The sequence below is a fragment of the Phyllobates terribilis genome, unplaced genomic scaffold (assembly GCF_046119375.1).
Source record: "Phyllobates terribilis strain yellow unplaced genomic scaffold, ASM4611937v1 Scaffold_3__8_contigs__length_932513732, whole genome shotgun sequence".
NCBI lineage: Eukaryota > Metazoa > Chordata > Amphibia > Anura > Dendrobatidae > Phyllobates > Phyllobates terribilis.
This window is the reverse complement of record NW_027362763.1, coordinates 91,449,935-91,466,509: the sequence shown is the minus strand read 5'-3', so window position 1 is coordinate 91,466,509 and position 16,575 is coordinate 91,449,935. Positions and strand designations below refer to the sequence as shown.

Genomic DNA, 16,575 nt, shown 5'->3' with positions numbered 1-16,575 from the left:
ATACAAAAGGGGTGTGGCTCAAGGGTAATAATACAGAGCAGCCTATAGACACGCCTCCAGAGAATCCTGTGAGCAGCGCCATAACAAATAGCACTAAATAAAAAGCCCCTTATCTCTGGAACCATATGGCGGATTTAAAAAAAACAAAAACTGGAATGCCCAAAGGGGCAGTGAAAAAAAAAAATAGGAGAAGAAACCAGACACTTTTGACTTGGTGAAAGGTTCTCTTTAAATGTGGACATAACACTTAAATTGTCCATGCTCGCTATTTATTTTCTAACTTTTCTATTCTTTGCAGATATACAAGCATTGTCTTTGTTTTCTTTATTAATGAGTCTATTTTTACTATTTCAGGTTCTGCCAAAGGATCCTATGACCCAATAGGCACAATATCCAGATCTTATGATGGATCTGTACGCCACACTCTTCTTGATGCCAGCATAAACCTTAGTGAATTGTACAACTTGCAGAGTGACCAAGTATTTAAAGCATCCTATTCTTACCAAGCAAGCAGCGTACTCGGACTTCAAGCCTCAGGAGTTTCCTCAGTCACGACATCAGTCAATAAGCCGATGGTAGTGACAGAATCCGATGTCAAAAATAGACTATATATTGCCTCCCGTTATGCAAACACTGATCTAAAATTAGTGGTCACCATCAACAAGGATACCTTACAGACAAAAGTAGACTCCAACTATAAGTTTGATTCATCTTATTTGACGGCAACCAACAAATTATCAGGAATGTTCTTGACAGAAGTTGCAACATTGACCACAACCACTGATTTGCAAGACGGAGCTCTTGTCAACACTATAACTGTAGACTACAGAAACAAACAATTGATGCTGAAGTCAGATACAAATGGAAACTACTACAACCTCATTGGACTGAACAAATTCGAACTTACATTGTCGAAGCAGATGGCTGCGATCCGTTCAGAGTATCAGGCTGACTACAAGCGCAACCGATTCTACACCCTTATGACTGGCTCTATTAATTCCCTTGGCCTTGAATTAAATACTGACATCAGTTTTAATAACCAAGGAAGTCGATCTGCTCACAAAGCCACTTTGAAACTCAACCGAGATGGTCTTTCCACTAGTGCTACCACCAGTGTCAACTATAGTCCATTGCTGTTGGAGAGCGAGTTGAATGCTGGAATTGGATCAGCAGGTGCAGTGATGAAAATGATGGCAAGTGGAAGATATCGAGAGCACAGCGCAAGGATTTCTGTTGACGGAAAGGGGGCCTTGAGTGAACTGTCTCTGGGTAGTGTGTATCAAGCTACTCTACTTGGTTTGGACAGCAAACATCTATTGAACTTTAGGGTTAGCAAAGAGGGTCTGAAGTTTACTAACACTTTAATGGGCTCCTATGATCAAATAAAACTAGAAAGCAGCAATGACCTAAGTATAGCTGGATACGTTCTGCAGTTTACCTCCAAATTTGAGAACTCTTTGAGCTCGGACAGATTCCACAAGCACAAGTTTGACTTCCAGATGCAGCCGTATACCATGACTGTCATAATGAACAATGAAATGCAATATGGCGCCCTAGAGTTTACCAACAAAGGCCAAATGCAGCTCGAAACCTTCAAGGTGAATGTGAATGGCAATATAAGAGGTGCTTACAACAAAGATGAGATAAAGCATTCCTACGTTTTCTCAGCTGGTAACATGGCTGCCAATGTTAACACAGACACTATCGCAAATATTCAAGGAGCTGCCCATAGTCATAGATTCACACTGGATGTCGCCGGCCTGTCCGTTTCACTTAGCAGTAGCACAAATTGTGATTCTAAAGTTATGAGGTTTACAAACAGAATTCGCTCAGTTGTGCAGCCATTCACCATTACCATTGACTCACAAACCAATGGAGATGGAAGACTGATGATCTTTGGGCAACAGTCAGGAAACCTTTACAGCAAATTCATATTAAAGGCGGAGCCACTTTCCTTTAGTTTAGTTCATGATTACAAGGGATCAACAAAACATTTGCTTGGAGCAGGCAACACTCATGAAACTGTTCTAGATTACAACATCAATCTGTTCTTTACTCCTTCTGAACAGTTGAGCTCATGGAAACTTAAGACCCAACTGAACCAGAATACATACACCCAGGATATCAGTGCATTCAACAACGCTGACAGTATTGGAGTTCAACTAAGCGGGCAAACTCTAGCAGACCTCTCGATACTGGATAGGGAAGTCCGTCTGCCTTTTGGCAAGTTTAATCCAATTGACTCTCTAAACTTAAGAGACAGTGTCAATACACCTCAAGAGTTCAGCATTTCTGGCCATATAAAGTATGACAAGAATAAAGACATGCATATCATCAATTTGCCTTTCATCGAGAACATGTCTTTATATTTTGAGAAAATGAGAACTGCATTACTGACTACTCTACAAGCTCTTCAGAATTCACTGAAAGACCTTGACGTTGATCAGTTTGTCCAGAAATACAGACGGGCACTGGATTCAGCTGGTCAAAAAATGAGCGACTATGTTAACAGTTTGGATCTAGAAAGTAAAGCTAGTTTAGCAAGAGAAAAAATTCTATCGTTGGTCAAAGGATTTAAGATCACAGCTGATGAACTTCAATCCGCAGTTCAGGATTATTTCAGAAATCTGCAAAAATTATTGACTGAACTGTACAAATATATCAGACAAAAGTATGACATTGAGTACCTTAGAAAAGACATTGAGTTGTGGGTTCAGAGATGTATGGACAAACTGAAAGCCTTCGACAATGAATACAGAGTACGGGAAAAGATCATGGAAATGATCCAAAACTTACGAGTTTCAATAGAAAAAATAAATGTTAATGATTTAGGACAAAGCTTGGCTGCCTGGATTCAAAATATTGATGAACAATACCAAATTAAAGCTAACATCCAGAGATTCTTATACCAAATCCACGATTACATACAGAGAATCAATGTTGATCAAATGGCTCAAGCTGCAAAGAAATTCATAAGGTCTAATGAAGTAACTGAGTTTGTCACGCGGCTCAAAAGCCTTGTGCCTATCGAGAATGTCCGATTTTTTCTACAACAAATACAAAACCTTATCGCCACACAATTAGAGGAATTTCAAGTAAGTGAAAAAATCAATTCACTTGTTGACAAATTTCAAGACATTGTGGCCAAGTATGACATTGACAAAAAGCTGGAAATGCTCATAGAAAAGTTTATCGAGTTTCTAAACCAACAGAAAGTAAAAGAAACCATCCAAAAGGTGACAGATATGCTAAGCAATATTGATGTCAGCCAACATTTTAGGAAAATAAATACTTTTGTTGATACAGCAGTGAAACAAGTAAGAGACTATGACTTTAGGAAGCTAATTGATGACATCAACTATTACTTGGATTTCTTAGTTCAGAAGATGAGGTCTTTTAATTACGATAAATTTGTGGATGAGTGCAACAATAAAATCAAAGAGCTGACAGAGACAGTAAATAATAAAATGATGGCTCTGGAGCTTCCACAAAAGGCTGAAGCTTTAAGACAATATTTGAACAACGTGAGGGCAGTGGTTATACAGTATCTTCAAGAAGTTAGAGACACTAGGTTTGCTGCGGTTGTTCAGTGGTATGAAGATATCATGACTTCAACAGTTTTAATTGAATGGAAAACCAGGGCAATTGAACACCTTGAGGATGTCAGAGACAGAATATATGCTATGAACATAAAAGAAGAATGCCAGAGGTATCTGCAACAGGTGGATCAAGCTTACCGACGACTAGTGACTTTCATAACAGAGCAGTGGAAGACCGTTGCTGCTAAGATTAACGACTTTGCTCTAGAGAACGATATCCAAGAATGGGCTGATAGATTGAAAGTCTTTGTAGAAGAAGGATTTGTTGTGCCAGAAATAAACTTAGGATACATCAGGTTCCCTGCCTTTGAGGTTAGCATGCGGGCATTGAGAGAAGCAACATTCAGGACACCATATTTCATTGTACCATTCACAGATTTGAAGATCCAGTCTGTGGAAATCAATTTTAGAAATCTAAGAAGCATTGAAATTCCAACGAGGTTTGTTACACCCGAGTTTACAGTTTTAAACAGCTATAAAGTACCATCCTACGTAATTGATCTGAATGAAATAAAACTCAAGGTAGTGAGATTAATTGATCAAATTATTTCCAGTGACTATACATTTCCATCTCCAGATATACTATTCAGAGATATTACAATGAATGACATGGGACTTCCTGAATTTTCTATTCCTGAAATTTATATACCCAACATGCAGCTTCCAGACTATAAAATCCCAAAACTAAATATGGAAAATTTCCAATTCCCTGACATAAGGATTCCTGAATTCCAGCTTCCAAAGATTCCTCACTCTGTTTCTATTCCTACATTCGGCAAGTTTTCCAGTTCATTCAAGGTAGTATCTCCTTTTCTTACAATGTCTACTTTAGCCGAGGTCAAAAATGCCACAGTCTCTGAGAAAACACCAGAAATTGTTGCTTCTCTTACTACAGAGTCAACCTCAATGATTGAAGCTTTGGCTTTCACCTTTGGAGCTGATGCACGGATTTCTGCTCCTTTGATGGAACAGTTAGTTCTTAAAGAAACTGTGTCACTGTCAAATCGACATGTAAAACTGAATCATTTCAGTCAAATTACCTTTGCAGCAAGTGAAATCCAATCACAAATCCAAACTAAGGCTAATTTAATGACCGAGAAGAATTCAGCTGAGCTTCAAAACACCATTATTGTCAAAGTGCAGAAAAGAATTACAGCAGATGTGTCTACAAAATACTCTCATAGATTGAATGTTCCACAGCTTGACTTCTCAAGTCAGCTTGACCTGCAAAACGATGTGGACACGACAGTGGAAATGGGACGCATTTTCTTAACATCTACCGGTAAAGGAAACTGGAGATGGGCCTGTCCTCTCTTCACAGATGAAGGCACACACCAGGCTGATGTCAGGTTCAATCTGAAAGGCGGCAACATTGACCTTGTGGGCAGTAACAAAATAAATGATAAATATCTGAAACTGGATCAAAGCCTCAAGATAGAGTCCGTGTTCCTGAACTTCGCTAATATTGAATTAATGTCAAAGGCTGATGCCCCTAATGTTGGAAACAGCATCACCACACTAAAAGGAAATGCTCAGCTTAGTGAGATGAGGGTAGAACTTGAAGCAGCTCACAATGCAGAACTTTCAGGTCAGGCTACAGGAACAATGAGCAACAGGTTTGCCTTTTTGACTAGAACCTTCGAAATCAAACTGTCCACGGCAAACAATGGAAATTTTAAAGTGAGTTTCCCTCTAAAACTAACAGGCAAGATCGAGTTCCTAAACAATTATGACTTTACCCTCAGCCCTACTGTTCAACAAGTGTCATGGCAAGCCAACGGAAGATTCAATCAATACAAGGTGTCTCATACAGTTTCACTGGGTAATAATGAAGAGAAGATTGAGGCTGCATTGGCCATGAATGGAGAAGCTAACCTTGATTTCTTGACAATACCAGTTTCTATCCCTGAAATTCAGATCCCATACACATCAATGAAAACTCCACAAGTTCGAGAATTTTCTGTATGGGAGAAAACTGGCCTGAAGAATTTGCTGACAACAACTCGTCAGAATTTTGATCTGAACATAAAACTTCAGTACCAGAAAAATAAAGAAAACCATTTGATACCTTTGCCACTAGATGCAATTTTTGATGCCATTAATGCAAATATGAAGACCATTAACAAAAATTTTGAAAATGGAAGAGATACAGCATTGAACCTCCTAGTAGACTCCTACAATAAAGCGAAAGTCAAGTTTGACAAGTATAAAGTTGACAATCAAGTTAGTAGTAAACAAAGAACCTTCAGAATTCCTGGTTACACTATACCACTAGTGAACATTGAAGTTTCTTCTTTCTCTGCGGAACTTCCAGCTTTTGGTTATCTCGTTCCCAAAGAAATAACAACATCAAGCTTTGTAGTGCCTATGATTGGGTTCTCTATTCCATCTTACAAGTTAGTGATGCCTTCACTTGAAATGCCTGTTCTGCAAGTACCTAAGTCCTTACGTACACTTTCTCTCCCTAAACTCAAGTTGCCAAGTGGACAGAATGGTATATTAATCCCGGCACTAGGAAACCTCACTTTTGAGTTTTTCTTCAAGTCAAATGTGATTTCCCTCACCACTAGTGCTGGAATATACAATCAGTCTGATGTCTCTGCAAGAGTAAGTGTAGCCTCCACATCAGTTATCGATGCTCTCCAGTTCAACATAGATGCAACAACAGGTCTTACTAGGAAGAGAGGCCTAAAACTGGCCACTGCACTGGCACTGAGATCTGTATTTGCTGAAGGAAAACATGAAAGCTCTGTATCATTTGGAAAAAGAAACATTGAAGCATCTGTGATAACTGATGCTAATTTAGATACCTGGTTGTTAAAGAGCACATTAAAACAAGAACTGACAGGTAACACAAAGACAAAGTCTTCCGTATCCTCCAAGATCACACTTACTTATGATTTTAATGATAAGTTCTTTGGAAACGCAGCAAAAGGAAAACTTGACCATGCACTAAGCCTTGAAGGACTGACGTCCTACTTTTCAATGGAGTCAAAGATAGCTGGAGATATAACTGGAACCCTTCTAACTCATCAAGATTTTTATGGACAATTAACCAATGATGCAAACACCTACATGAATGCAAATGGTCTTAGATCTAACATGCGGCTTGTAGCCAGTTCTAGGGCGAATGGTGTAGGAGTCTTGGACGTAACAGAAAACCTTGCTGTTGAAGCCTCCCCCAGTAGAGTCTATGCGGTCTGGGAACATAAGGGAGAAAATTATTTCAGAATCACTCCACTGTTTACATCAACCGGTAAGCAGAGTGGTAAAGCCACCTTAGAACTGGCCCTTTGGAGTCTACTAGCAGACCTTCAGATGACAATCAGCCAACCCAATTCATTTATTGAGGCAGCATCTCTAAATCAAGGCATTACACTGACAGTTAACACTGACAAGCAAGAATTAAGCATGAATGGCCAAGGTATTCTGGAATCTCTCATTGTGGCTCACAACATTAAGCTATCCAATGATCAGGCAGATGCAAGACTTGAAGCCGGAGGCTCATTGCAAGGTGACATGGGTTTCCTGAAGTCAATCGTACTACCAGTGTATGACAAAAGTCTGTGGGATGTCTTGAAACTCGATGTCACAACTAAAATTGACAAAAAACAATACCTTAATGCATCAACAAGTCTGATTTACACAAAGAGTAACAATGGCTTCTTTTACCCTATTCCATCTGAAAGAATCGGAGATGGTTCTACCATAAGTTTCCCAGGACTGACACTAGCCAAAAACGACTATCCATTTTTGCCAGAGATAAAATTCCCAGCAGCTGACATCAAGTTGTTGTACACGACAGCAGAAGGCTCTAATATTCCCCTTGTTGAAGTGTCTGCACCACAATATCAAGTGACACTCTCGAAATACACTTTCCCCAAACAGTACTACAGCGTGGATTTCAATGCCATCTTCAACAAGATAGCCGACATTGACCTGCCAACAATCGAGATTCCAGAACAGAAGGTTGTGATCCCACCAATTAAGCTGAGAATGCCAGCAGGAATTTATATTCCAGCCTTTGGTTCAATATCTGGCTCCGTTCAGTTTGCTTCCCCGGTGTACAATCTCACATGGACAAACAAGTTGGAAAACAAACCAGACTCTTTAGTAGGCTCTATTGATGCCACCAGCAGTTCAACTGTACGGTTTCTCGAATTTGATCTTGATGGTGAGTTTTTTTTAAATGATATATTTAAGTAATTTAAACATTTTCTCAACATTTTCAACACTTTTTTGATTTTTGTATTTTTTTGCTTTTTGAATGATATTATCTTTAGCGTTTTGGGGGAACATTGGTAATATTTCAGACTTAGGTCAAAGTAATTAAAAACTTTTTACGAATGTTGTTTTTTTCCTCTATACAGCTTCATTAGCAGGTTCAATAAATGGAAGAACTCTGAATCTTATTGAACAAGGAAGTCTGGCACATGTGGATTTAAGTGCAATTTGGAGGGAGGAGATTTCATTTAATGGCCTAAGGTAAAAAATACATCTTTAATATAAAAGATAAATAGATAGACCAGAAATTAAAGTAATGCCTGTATTACTGAACCACTGGCTCCAATACATAGATTCCAAAAATAGACATCACTCCAGGAAATATTTCCACTCTTTTAGCCCACATCAAGCAACGTTTCAGCTCAAAAACTAATGAACCTATCTCAGACCTTTCTTCTTGCTTGAAAAAAAACTCATTGTTTTTTGAGACAAAACTTTGCCACATGTGGGCTAATCAAGTCTACAATTTTTGGAAATATTTTCTGGAATGCTTTCTATTTTTGGATTCCAGATAGGTAGGTAGTATTTTAAATTATACTTTTTCCATATCTGTACGCCTCAACCATGAAACATTTCATTTCCAGCCTGCCTCGACACAACTTGCAAGTGGATATTACCAGCCCTACATTCTCAAATGCCCAAATACGTTGCCAGCATGATGAAAATAGAATTTCCTCATTTGTCTCATCACCGTCCACTGGTACTCTGGGTCTTCTCCTCGAGAAAGATTACAAGACAATCAGCGTTAAAGTGTACAGTCGTTCTGCAGTGAGTATGTTATTAATTGATCATATTGAAATAAAATTTACGAGCAAGCTTTTTAGTAGAAGTTTTTACACTTTGAGCCTGATTCAAATCCTTTGGCCACACTAAAATAAATTATTCTGAGGGACCAACTTCCATCTATACACAACATCTGCACATCCAAATGTCCACCATTTTCATCAATAAGTTCTAGTAGTGTTTTTTGGAATCATTCTATGGGAAATAGCCTGGTGAAAAGAATAGCTTTAAAGTTAGCTGCTGGTGGGATTGTCTTCTTCACGATCTCTAGTGCCCAATATTCTGGTTGAGCCTAAACCCACCAAAGTATCTTCTGGTGCTGTGGTTGGCTTACATCACCTTATTTACATTTCTTCATGTAATTTATCATAATTACTAGTGCAAAAGTTAATTCTCCTGATGCTGTTGACTGGTACCTAAATTGACTGCTTACTTTCTAAGTGATAACGCAAAAAATATTGACTTAAGTGGTTCCTGATCTTGAGATTGTGGAGCTTACTCTTAGACAAAGATGGCCAGTTATGGCCTACTTACATTGCACTATTATTGTGAACGAGCAGCATTCCTAGGAATGGATGTTTCCCGATAATCATGAAATCTAAACAGGCTGCTGATGACCAGACAAATGAGCAAAACACTCGTTCATCGGGTGAAATGATCTTTTGTGCTGCACAAGAGATCACCGTTCTCAGCAGCACATCATCCTATGTAAACAGGACTCACGCTGCCGAGAACAATGATAGCCTATGCACACTGAAGGATCTATTACAGATCGCTCAGTGTGCATCTAAAGCTAGGTTGGCTTGTGTAAACAGAATATTAAATGACCGCCGACCGGCAATCTTTTATCACTGCACATCATACAGTGTAAACGGACACTGAAGGAAGAGCAATGAAGTTGGATGTAGAAGATACTTAGAGTGTCAGATGTTACATTATGTACTGAATTTTATATTTGTATCTCTTTACATAGGCATCACCTGAAGAGGAATTACTTATCCTGAAAAATGAGATATCACTGATAAATCCAGACAAGATTCAAAACAAACTCAACTGGCGTGAAGATGCCGCCCAGGATGTAATGAATGGTCTAAAGGAAAGAATGCCCAAAATGTCTGATGCCATCTACAATTGTGTCAACAAATATCACGTGGAACACCTAGGAATGGACATAAAAGAAGCTGGCCTAAAGATGAAAGAAGGTCTACAGACCAAAGTGTCTTCAGCTTACAATAGTGCATCTAATCATATTGACAACCTGGAATATAGGCTTAGATCAGCAGCTAGGGGTGCCAGTGGAAAATACGCAGAAGCTGTCTCAAAAGCTCAACAATGGTACCAAGACCCAGCAGATATGTCCTTCCTTCTCAATGATGTGGAACCGTTATATGAAAAAACTGTAATTGCAATCAGAAGATATCAAAGTACAATGAAAGAGGTGATTGATGCAGCCATTACATTTTTGAAAAACACAAGATTTCAACTACCAGGCCAGAACCAGAAATATACTGGTGAAGAACAATTCAACATGGCTGTGAAATGGGCATTAAATACTCTAGAGCAATTTATTCAGAAGATCCAAAAGCTCTTTGACAACATCATCCAGTCCATTAATGATGTCAGTTTCACTATCCCTGGTACAAACTTCAAGATTGAGAGCCGACAAGTCATCCTTGCGGTTAAAGACTTTTTGAAGGAACTACAACAGATGACTAGAAAGATATTCAGTGATCTCCAGTCCATAAACCTTGAGAAAAACTTACAGCAACTTAAAGGATTAGTTCAGGAGATTTCACAAAAATCAGAAAAACTGATTGAAGCCTTGAAATCCAGAAATTATAGAGACATGCAACTTCAGGCTCAACAAATGTACAATGATGCCATTAATTCACAGTACGTACAATACCTTAGTGACCTTGCCAACGGAATCAGAAAGAGCACCAACCAGCTGCTGAAAGTTTACCAGAATATGTATGAAGAACTTTTAGATAAATTAAAGCAGTTACTTGTTTATGCTAAGGCCTTGAGAGAAGAATACCTGGATCCAAATATTGTGGGATGGTCTGTGAAATATTATGAAATTGAAGAGAAAGTCATTCAACTTTTCAAACTTCTCATTGATTCATTGAAGGAACTGCCTTCAAAATATGGCATCAGTGTCTCTGAAATTAGTGACCAAATGAAAGAATTGTTGAGAGAGTATTTTGATCAAACCAGGGTTCTGTTGACCAATGCCGAAGACAAAGGAAGAAAGCAAGTGAGAGAACTTTCCATGAAATTAGAAGAAAAAGTCAGCGATTGGTCAAGAAATGCCAAACAAGCTGCCGCAGAATATTCTCAGATTGTAAATATGAAACTCAACGAGGCTCATAGGCAACTGATAAGCTCTTATCAGAAGTTCCTTGATGAAGCAAACCATCTCATCGATCTGGTCATTCAAAAATATAATGCCTTTTTACAATTCATCACTCAAATGCTGCAAAATTTGCAGAATTCTGCGAGCGAAGAGATAAAAACATATGTGTCAACAAGAAAAGGTGAGCTTCAAGTAGACATCCCACATCCCTTTGATTGGAAATCTTTTGATGAAGTTCCCCAAGTAAGAAAGGATATCATAGCTAAGAGGATGGAAATCGCACGGTCCATGGTGCTTGAAGGTATCGAAAGAGGCTCTAAACAATGGGAAGAACTGCAACAATTCATTGAGAAACAAGTTGAGGATGGAAAACTAACCGCACAGCAGATCATTGAAAACATCAAAAACTGGAAAAATACTAACTGAACGGACATTATGTACTGTAGCACCCAAAAATTAGGATTTTTCTCAGTTGAAAAATAACAACAATCAGTGTTTATTGTGTTTTAAAGCTATTGTTGTATCTTGTAAAGGAAAAAAGTGAAACCAAAAAAACGTAAAAAATTGTCCATATTTCTTAAACGTTAACTAATAAATATTGTTTCTTATAAGCTGGTATTATCTTACGTAATTTTCTCCTTTTTTGCAAAATACAAAATTAAATTGAATCATCATATTTGTCTTCAATGACTGTTCTTTAAATAAGTATAAAAAAGACAGTAGGGTAAAACTGGAGTTGTCAAACTTTTCTATCCTGGGGACTTTACCTTTTCGAACCCTGGGCATAACTAGTGGTGAAATGTAATGACAGTTATGTGTTTCATTCACAAAATATAGTCCCAGATAAAGTCTAACCATCAAGGTGGCAGGCACAAACCTGGAAGGTGCCAAGGCTAAATTGGCTTGGAAGGGTCATCATGATCTAGGCGGCCCTTTGTGACTCTGTTGCCCAAGGGGCAATATCTACATGGAACTATGTAAATTATGCACCTGAATTTTCTGCCAGGAACAAACACACACATTGGCGCCAATTTAATATTACTTGAGGGGTTGTCAACCATTTTTAACTGGGGCCTCACCTTTACAACTCTGAGCCTAACTACTTGTAAAATGCAATGACTATCACATGGTTCATTCACAAGTTACAATCACATGTAATATTAACCATCAAGGTGGCAGGCACAAACCTAGGAAGGTGCCAAGGCCAACTTGGCTTGTAAGGGTCATGATGATCTGGGTTGTACTCTGTGACTCTGTTTCCCAAGGGTCAACATGGAGCTGGTGATGGGTAGGTTACACTCCTGTATTCTCTGCGAAAAACACAAACATATTGAGGCCAGATTAACAATACATGAGCTACCAATTGGACTAAGGGTGAAATACCCATGTCGAAAAAGCCTGGGTCAGCATAAGAAGAACAAATATATGGACACAGTCATAAGAACAACTAAATACACCCTCTTTGAATTCTATGGTTCTATATATTAAGACAAAATAAAATATCTGGCCTTTAGAAGTCTTTAGGAGATCTTAAAATTATATAAAAACAATCTTGAATGAACAACACATAGCAAATAACACAGTGTCATTATTTATTTTATGAAAAATCTGGACATATGCAGAAGCAGTGTGTGAAAAATTAAATACACTCTTACTGCTTTCAAAGGAATTAAGAGGGCAAGCAGCAGCCAGAAGCTGATAATCAAATGCCCTTGATTAATTGTACATCAGCAAGTGTGACCACATCTATAAAAGCATAAGTTTGGGCAGTTTTCTGGTCTGGAGCATGCAGTGTGTGTTAACTTCATGACAAGGAGGAAAGGAGTCAGCAATGATCTTTGATGAACTTTGAGTCCATCATTCTACAGTGAGATAGATTATTTATAAGTAGAAGATATTCAAGGCAATTGGCAATCTTCCCAGGAGTAGACGTCCCAGCAAATTCATCCCAAGATGAGAGCATGCAATGATCAGTGGAATGTAAAAAAAACCCAAGAGCTACTGCTAAGATTCTAAAGTTAGCATGTTAAATGTTCAAGTTCATGGCAGTACAATTTAAAAAAAAGTGTCATGTTTTGAAGTGTTGCCAGGAGACTCTCTAATCTAAAAAGAAGATGCAACATGCCTAAGGTTTGCAAAGTTGCATCTGAATAAACTACAACATTTTTGGAACAATGTCCATGGACTAATGAGACCATAGTGGAGATGTTTGGCCATAATGTCCTGCGCCAGGCTTGGTGAAAATCAAACACAGCAAAACAGCACAAACACCTTGTACCAAATGTCAAGCACAGTTGTGGAGGGGTGATGATTTGGGATTGTTTTGCAGCCACAGGATTTGGGCACCTTGGAGTCAATGGGTCGACGATGAACTCCTCTATATACCAAAGTATTCTAGAGTCAACTGTGAGGACATTTATCCAAAAGCCAAAGCTTGGCCAAAACTGGGTCATGCAACAGGACAGTGATCCAAAACACACCAGGAAATCCACATCAAAATAGCTGAAAAAGAAAGACTCAAGGTACTGAAATGGAAAAAGCACAGCCCAGACCTCAACAGAAATGGTGTGACTAGACCTTAACCCCTCCACGACCTTTGACGTATCCATATGTCCAGGTCGTCTGGTACTTAACGACCTTGGATGTATGGATACATCATGGCGATTCGCCGCCAGCTGTCAGCTGATTCTGACAGCTGACACCCGGCACTCAGTACCAGGAGCGGTGCCCACACTGCTTCCAGCACTTTAACCCCCTAAATGCTGCAATCACTTTGCATCTAGCGAGCAGGCAGAGGGAGCAAATCCCCTCTGCTCTTGCATTGGCACCCCTGCAACATCATTGCGGAGACCCGATCATTACCATGACAACATCTGAGTCACCAGGCACTAGCAAGCTAGTTAGGTCATGCGTAGTGCATGATCAAACTAACTTGTGTTTGCAGCACTGACAGTTATAAGGTATAGCAGTGATCCAGCATTGCTATGAATTACAACTGCGATCGGACTGCAGAAAGTGAAAGTCCCACTAAGTAAAAAAAAATTAAAAAAAGTTGTAAAAATATTTTTAAAAAATCACAAAAGAATAAAAAAATTAAAAAATATATTGTGCCCATAAATAGCTATTATTATGAAAAAAATAAAAACAATAAAAGTACACATATTTGGTATCGCCGCGTATTGCCGCGTTATAAAACTATCCCACTAGTAAACCCCTTTAGTGTACACATTAAAAAAAAAAAAAACGAGGCAAAAAATTATGCTTTATCATCATACTGCCAAGCAAAAGGTAGAATAAAATGCGATCGAAAAGATGAGTGTAAATTAAAATAGTATCACTGAAAACGTCATCTTGTCCCACAAAAAACAAGCCACCATACAGCTGCATCAGCCCAAAAATAAAAAAGTTATAGCTCTCAGAATAAAGCGATGCAAAAATAATTATTTTTTCTATAAAATAGTTTTTATTGAGTAAAAAAGCCAAAAATTAAAAAAAAATCATTGGGGTACCGCTGTTACCTTCCTGACCTAAAGAATAAAGCTGACTTAACAATTTTACCATATGCAGTATGGCATAAAAAAAATAAAAAAAACAACAGTTCCTGAATGGTTGTTTTTATTTTATTCTGTCTCCCAAAAAACGGAATAGAGCGCGATGAAAAAATGTCATGTGCCCAAAATGGTACCAATAAAAAAGTGAATTTGTCCCACAAAAAACAAGCGCTCACATGACTCTGTTGGCAGAAATATGGAAAAATTATAGCTCTTAAAATATGGTGATACAAAAACTTTTTTTGCAAAAAAAAAAGCATCTTTTAGTGTGTGACAGCAGCCAAACATAAAAACCCGCTATAAATCTGGTATCGCTGTAATCTCACAGACCCAAAGAGTAAAGTCGTTTAATCATTTATACCGCACGAGGAACAGCGTAAAAAATAAATAAAACCAATTCTTCACCTACTGCTGATTTGTTCATTTTTCCTCCCAAAGATCGCAGTAAGGCTTGGTTCAGATTTATCCTGTGCTCTACGCTGATCGCTTACACCAGGGTTTTCGTGTAAATCTCTGAAATATGTGATTCAGATGGAACTCCCGGTGGAAGATTCCATATAATGAGGCAGATGGAGACACTGTGGATGCCGTCTGGCCTATGATCCGAAGTTGTCTATCTTTTTATTAGGCATGCATAAAAGTGTTGTCGGCCACAGTTTTGTGCACCTCTGAAGAAAAGGACGCTGATTGGAGACCATACAGCGTCCAGTGTAACTCTGCTGCCTCACTATAGTGAATTCTTTTCTATTTTCACAAGGGTAACTGGAGAAAACGGAACCCAACATCTGTTGTGCAATTTCTCCTGAGTACGTGGATACCCCACATGTGGGAGTAAACTACTGTTTGGGCGCACGGCAAAGCTCAGAAAAGAAGGAGTGGTGGTTTGCAACGCAGACTTTGATGAAATGGACTGCAGCTGTCATGTCGCATTTGGAGAGCCCCTGATGTGCCTAAATAGTAGAAAACCCCCACAGGTGCCCCTTATTTTGGAAACTAGACCCCTAGATGTGTGGTGGGCACCTTGAACCCACAGGTGCTTCACAGAATTTTACAACGTTGATCTGTGAAAATAAAAAAATCTATATTTTTCCCACAAAAATGTTGTTTTAGCCCCCATTTTTTTTCATTTTCACAAGCATAGCAGTTGGAAAATGGACCCCAATTTTTTTTTGTGCAATTTCTCCTGAGTACACCGATACCCCATATGTGGTCGAAAACTACTTTTGAAATACAGTGCAATGCTCAGAAGGGAAGGAGCGCCATATTGGAGTTCATATTTTGCTGGACTGGTTTGCCAGTGCCATGTCACATTGGCAGAGCCCCTAAGGTATCAGAACACCAGAACCCCCATAAAAGACCCCATTTTACAAACTACACCTCTCAATGAAATCATCTAGGCATGCTGTGAGCATGTTAACACCACATGTGCCTCACAGAGTTTTATACCATTGGGCAGTGAAGAAAGAATGATTACGTTTTTACCACCAAAGTTTTATTTTAGCCCCAGTGTCATAGAAAATCTTAAGAATTTCTCCCAAACAGCTTTTCCCCTCTCCCTTATAAACCATCTGTCAGAGTAAAAGAAGCTCGTCATGCAAATCGTAGCACACACAGGAGAGGTGGCAAACTCAATTGCCCATTCAAATTAACATACAAATGTATTCCCTAGTAGCACAGGCCTGTGACAAATATACACCTGAGTGAGGAGGATGCAGCTACCAACTTCAAAAGAACTTTCTCTCGCCCCCAGGGCATCCCCATTTGCTCAACATAAATCTATCGTCTCGCTGGCACCAACATGAAATATGAAATATCGGAAGTTCGATACTTCCAATAATAATGGGACACATAATTTTGGTGGCAGGGTAAGCTAAGGAACAATACGCATAATTTTCCGAATATGTACGCCCTTCCGGTGAGCTATAATGCAAAGGCAAAAAATAACAGACCGCAGCTATGCCATGTGTAGTCTCTAAAGAAAGGTAAATTCGTAATGGAAAAT

General features: G+C 38.8%; 1 protein-coding gene across 2 annotated transcripts in view; it reads left to right on the top strand.

Annotated features, from left to right (window-relative positions):
• The window catches only part of APOB (apolipoprotein B), a 40,924-nt gene extending 29,226 nt beyond the window's left edge, over positions 1-11,698 (top strand). For both annotated transcript variants that reach the window (XM_073674049.1, XM_073674048.1), the window contains 4 exons: positions 355-7,773; positions 7,970-8,084; positions 8,468-8,651; positions 9,640-11,698. In XM_073674049.1, coding sequence (XP_073530150.1) covers positions 355-7,773; positions 7,970-8,084; positions 8,468-8,651; positions 9,640-11,448 — 9,527 coding nt within the window. In that variant the 3' untranslated portion in view covers positions 11,449-11,698. The remainder of the gene's footprint in view (positions 1-354; positions 7,774-7,969; positions 8,085-8,467; positions 8,652-9,639) is intronic.
• The last annotated feature ends 4,877 nt before the right edge of the window (positions 11,699-16,575 follow it).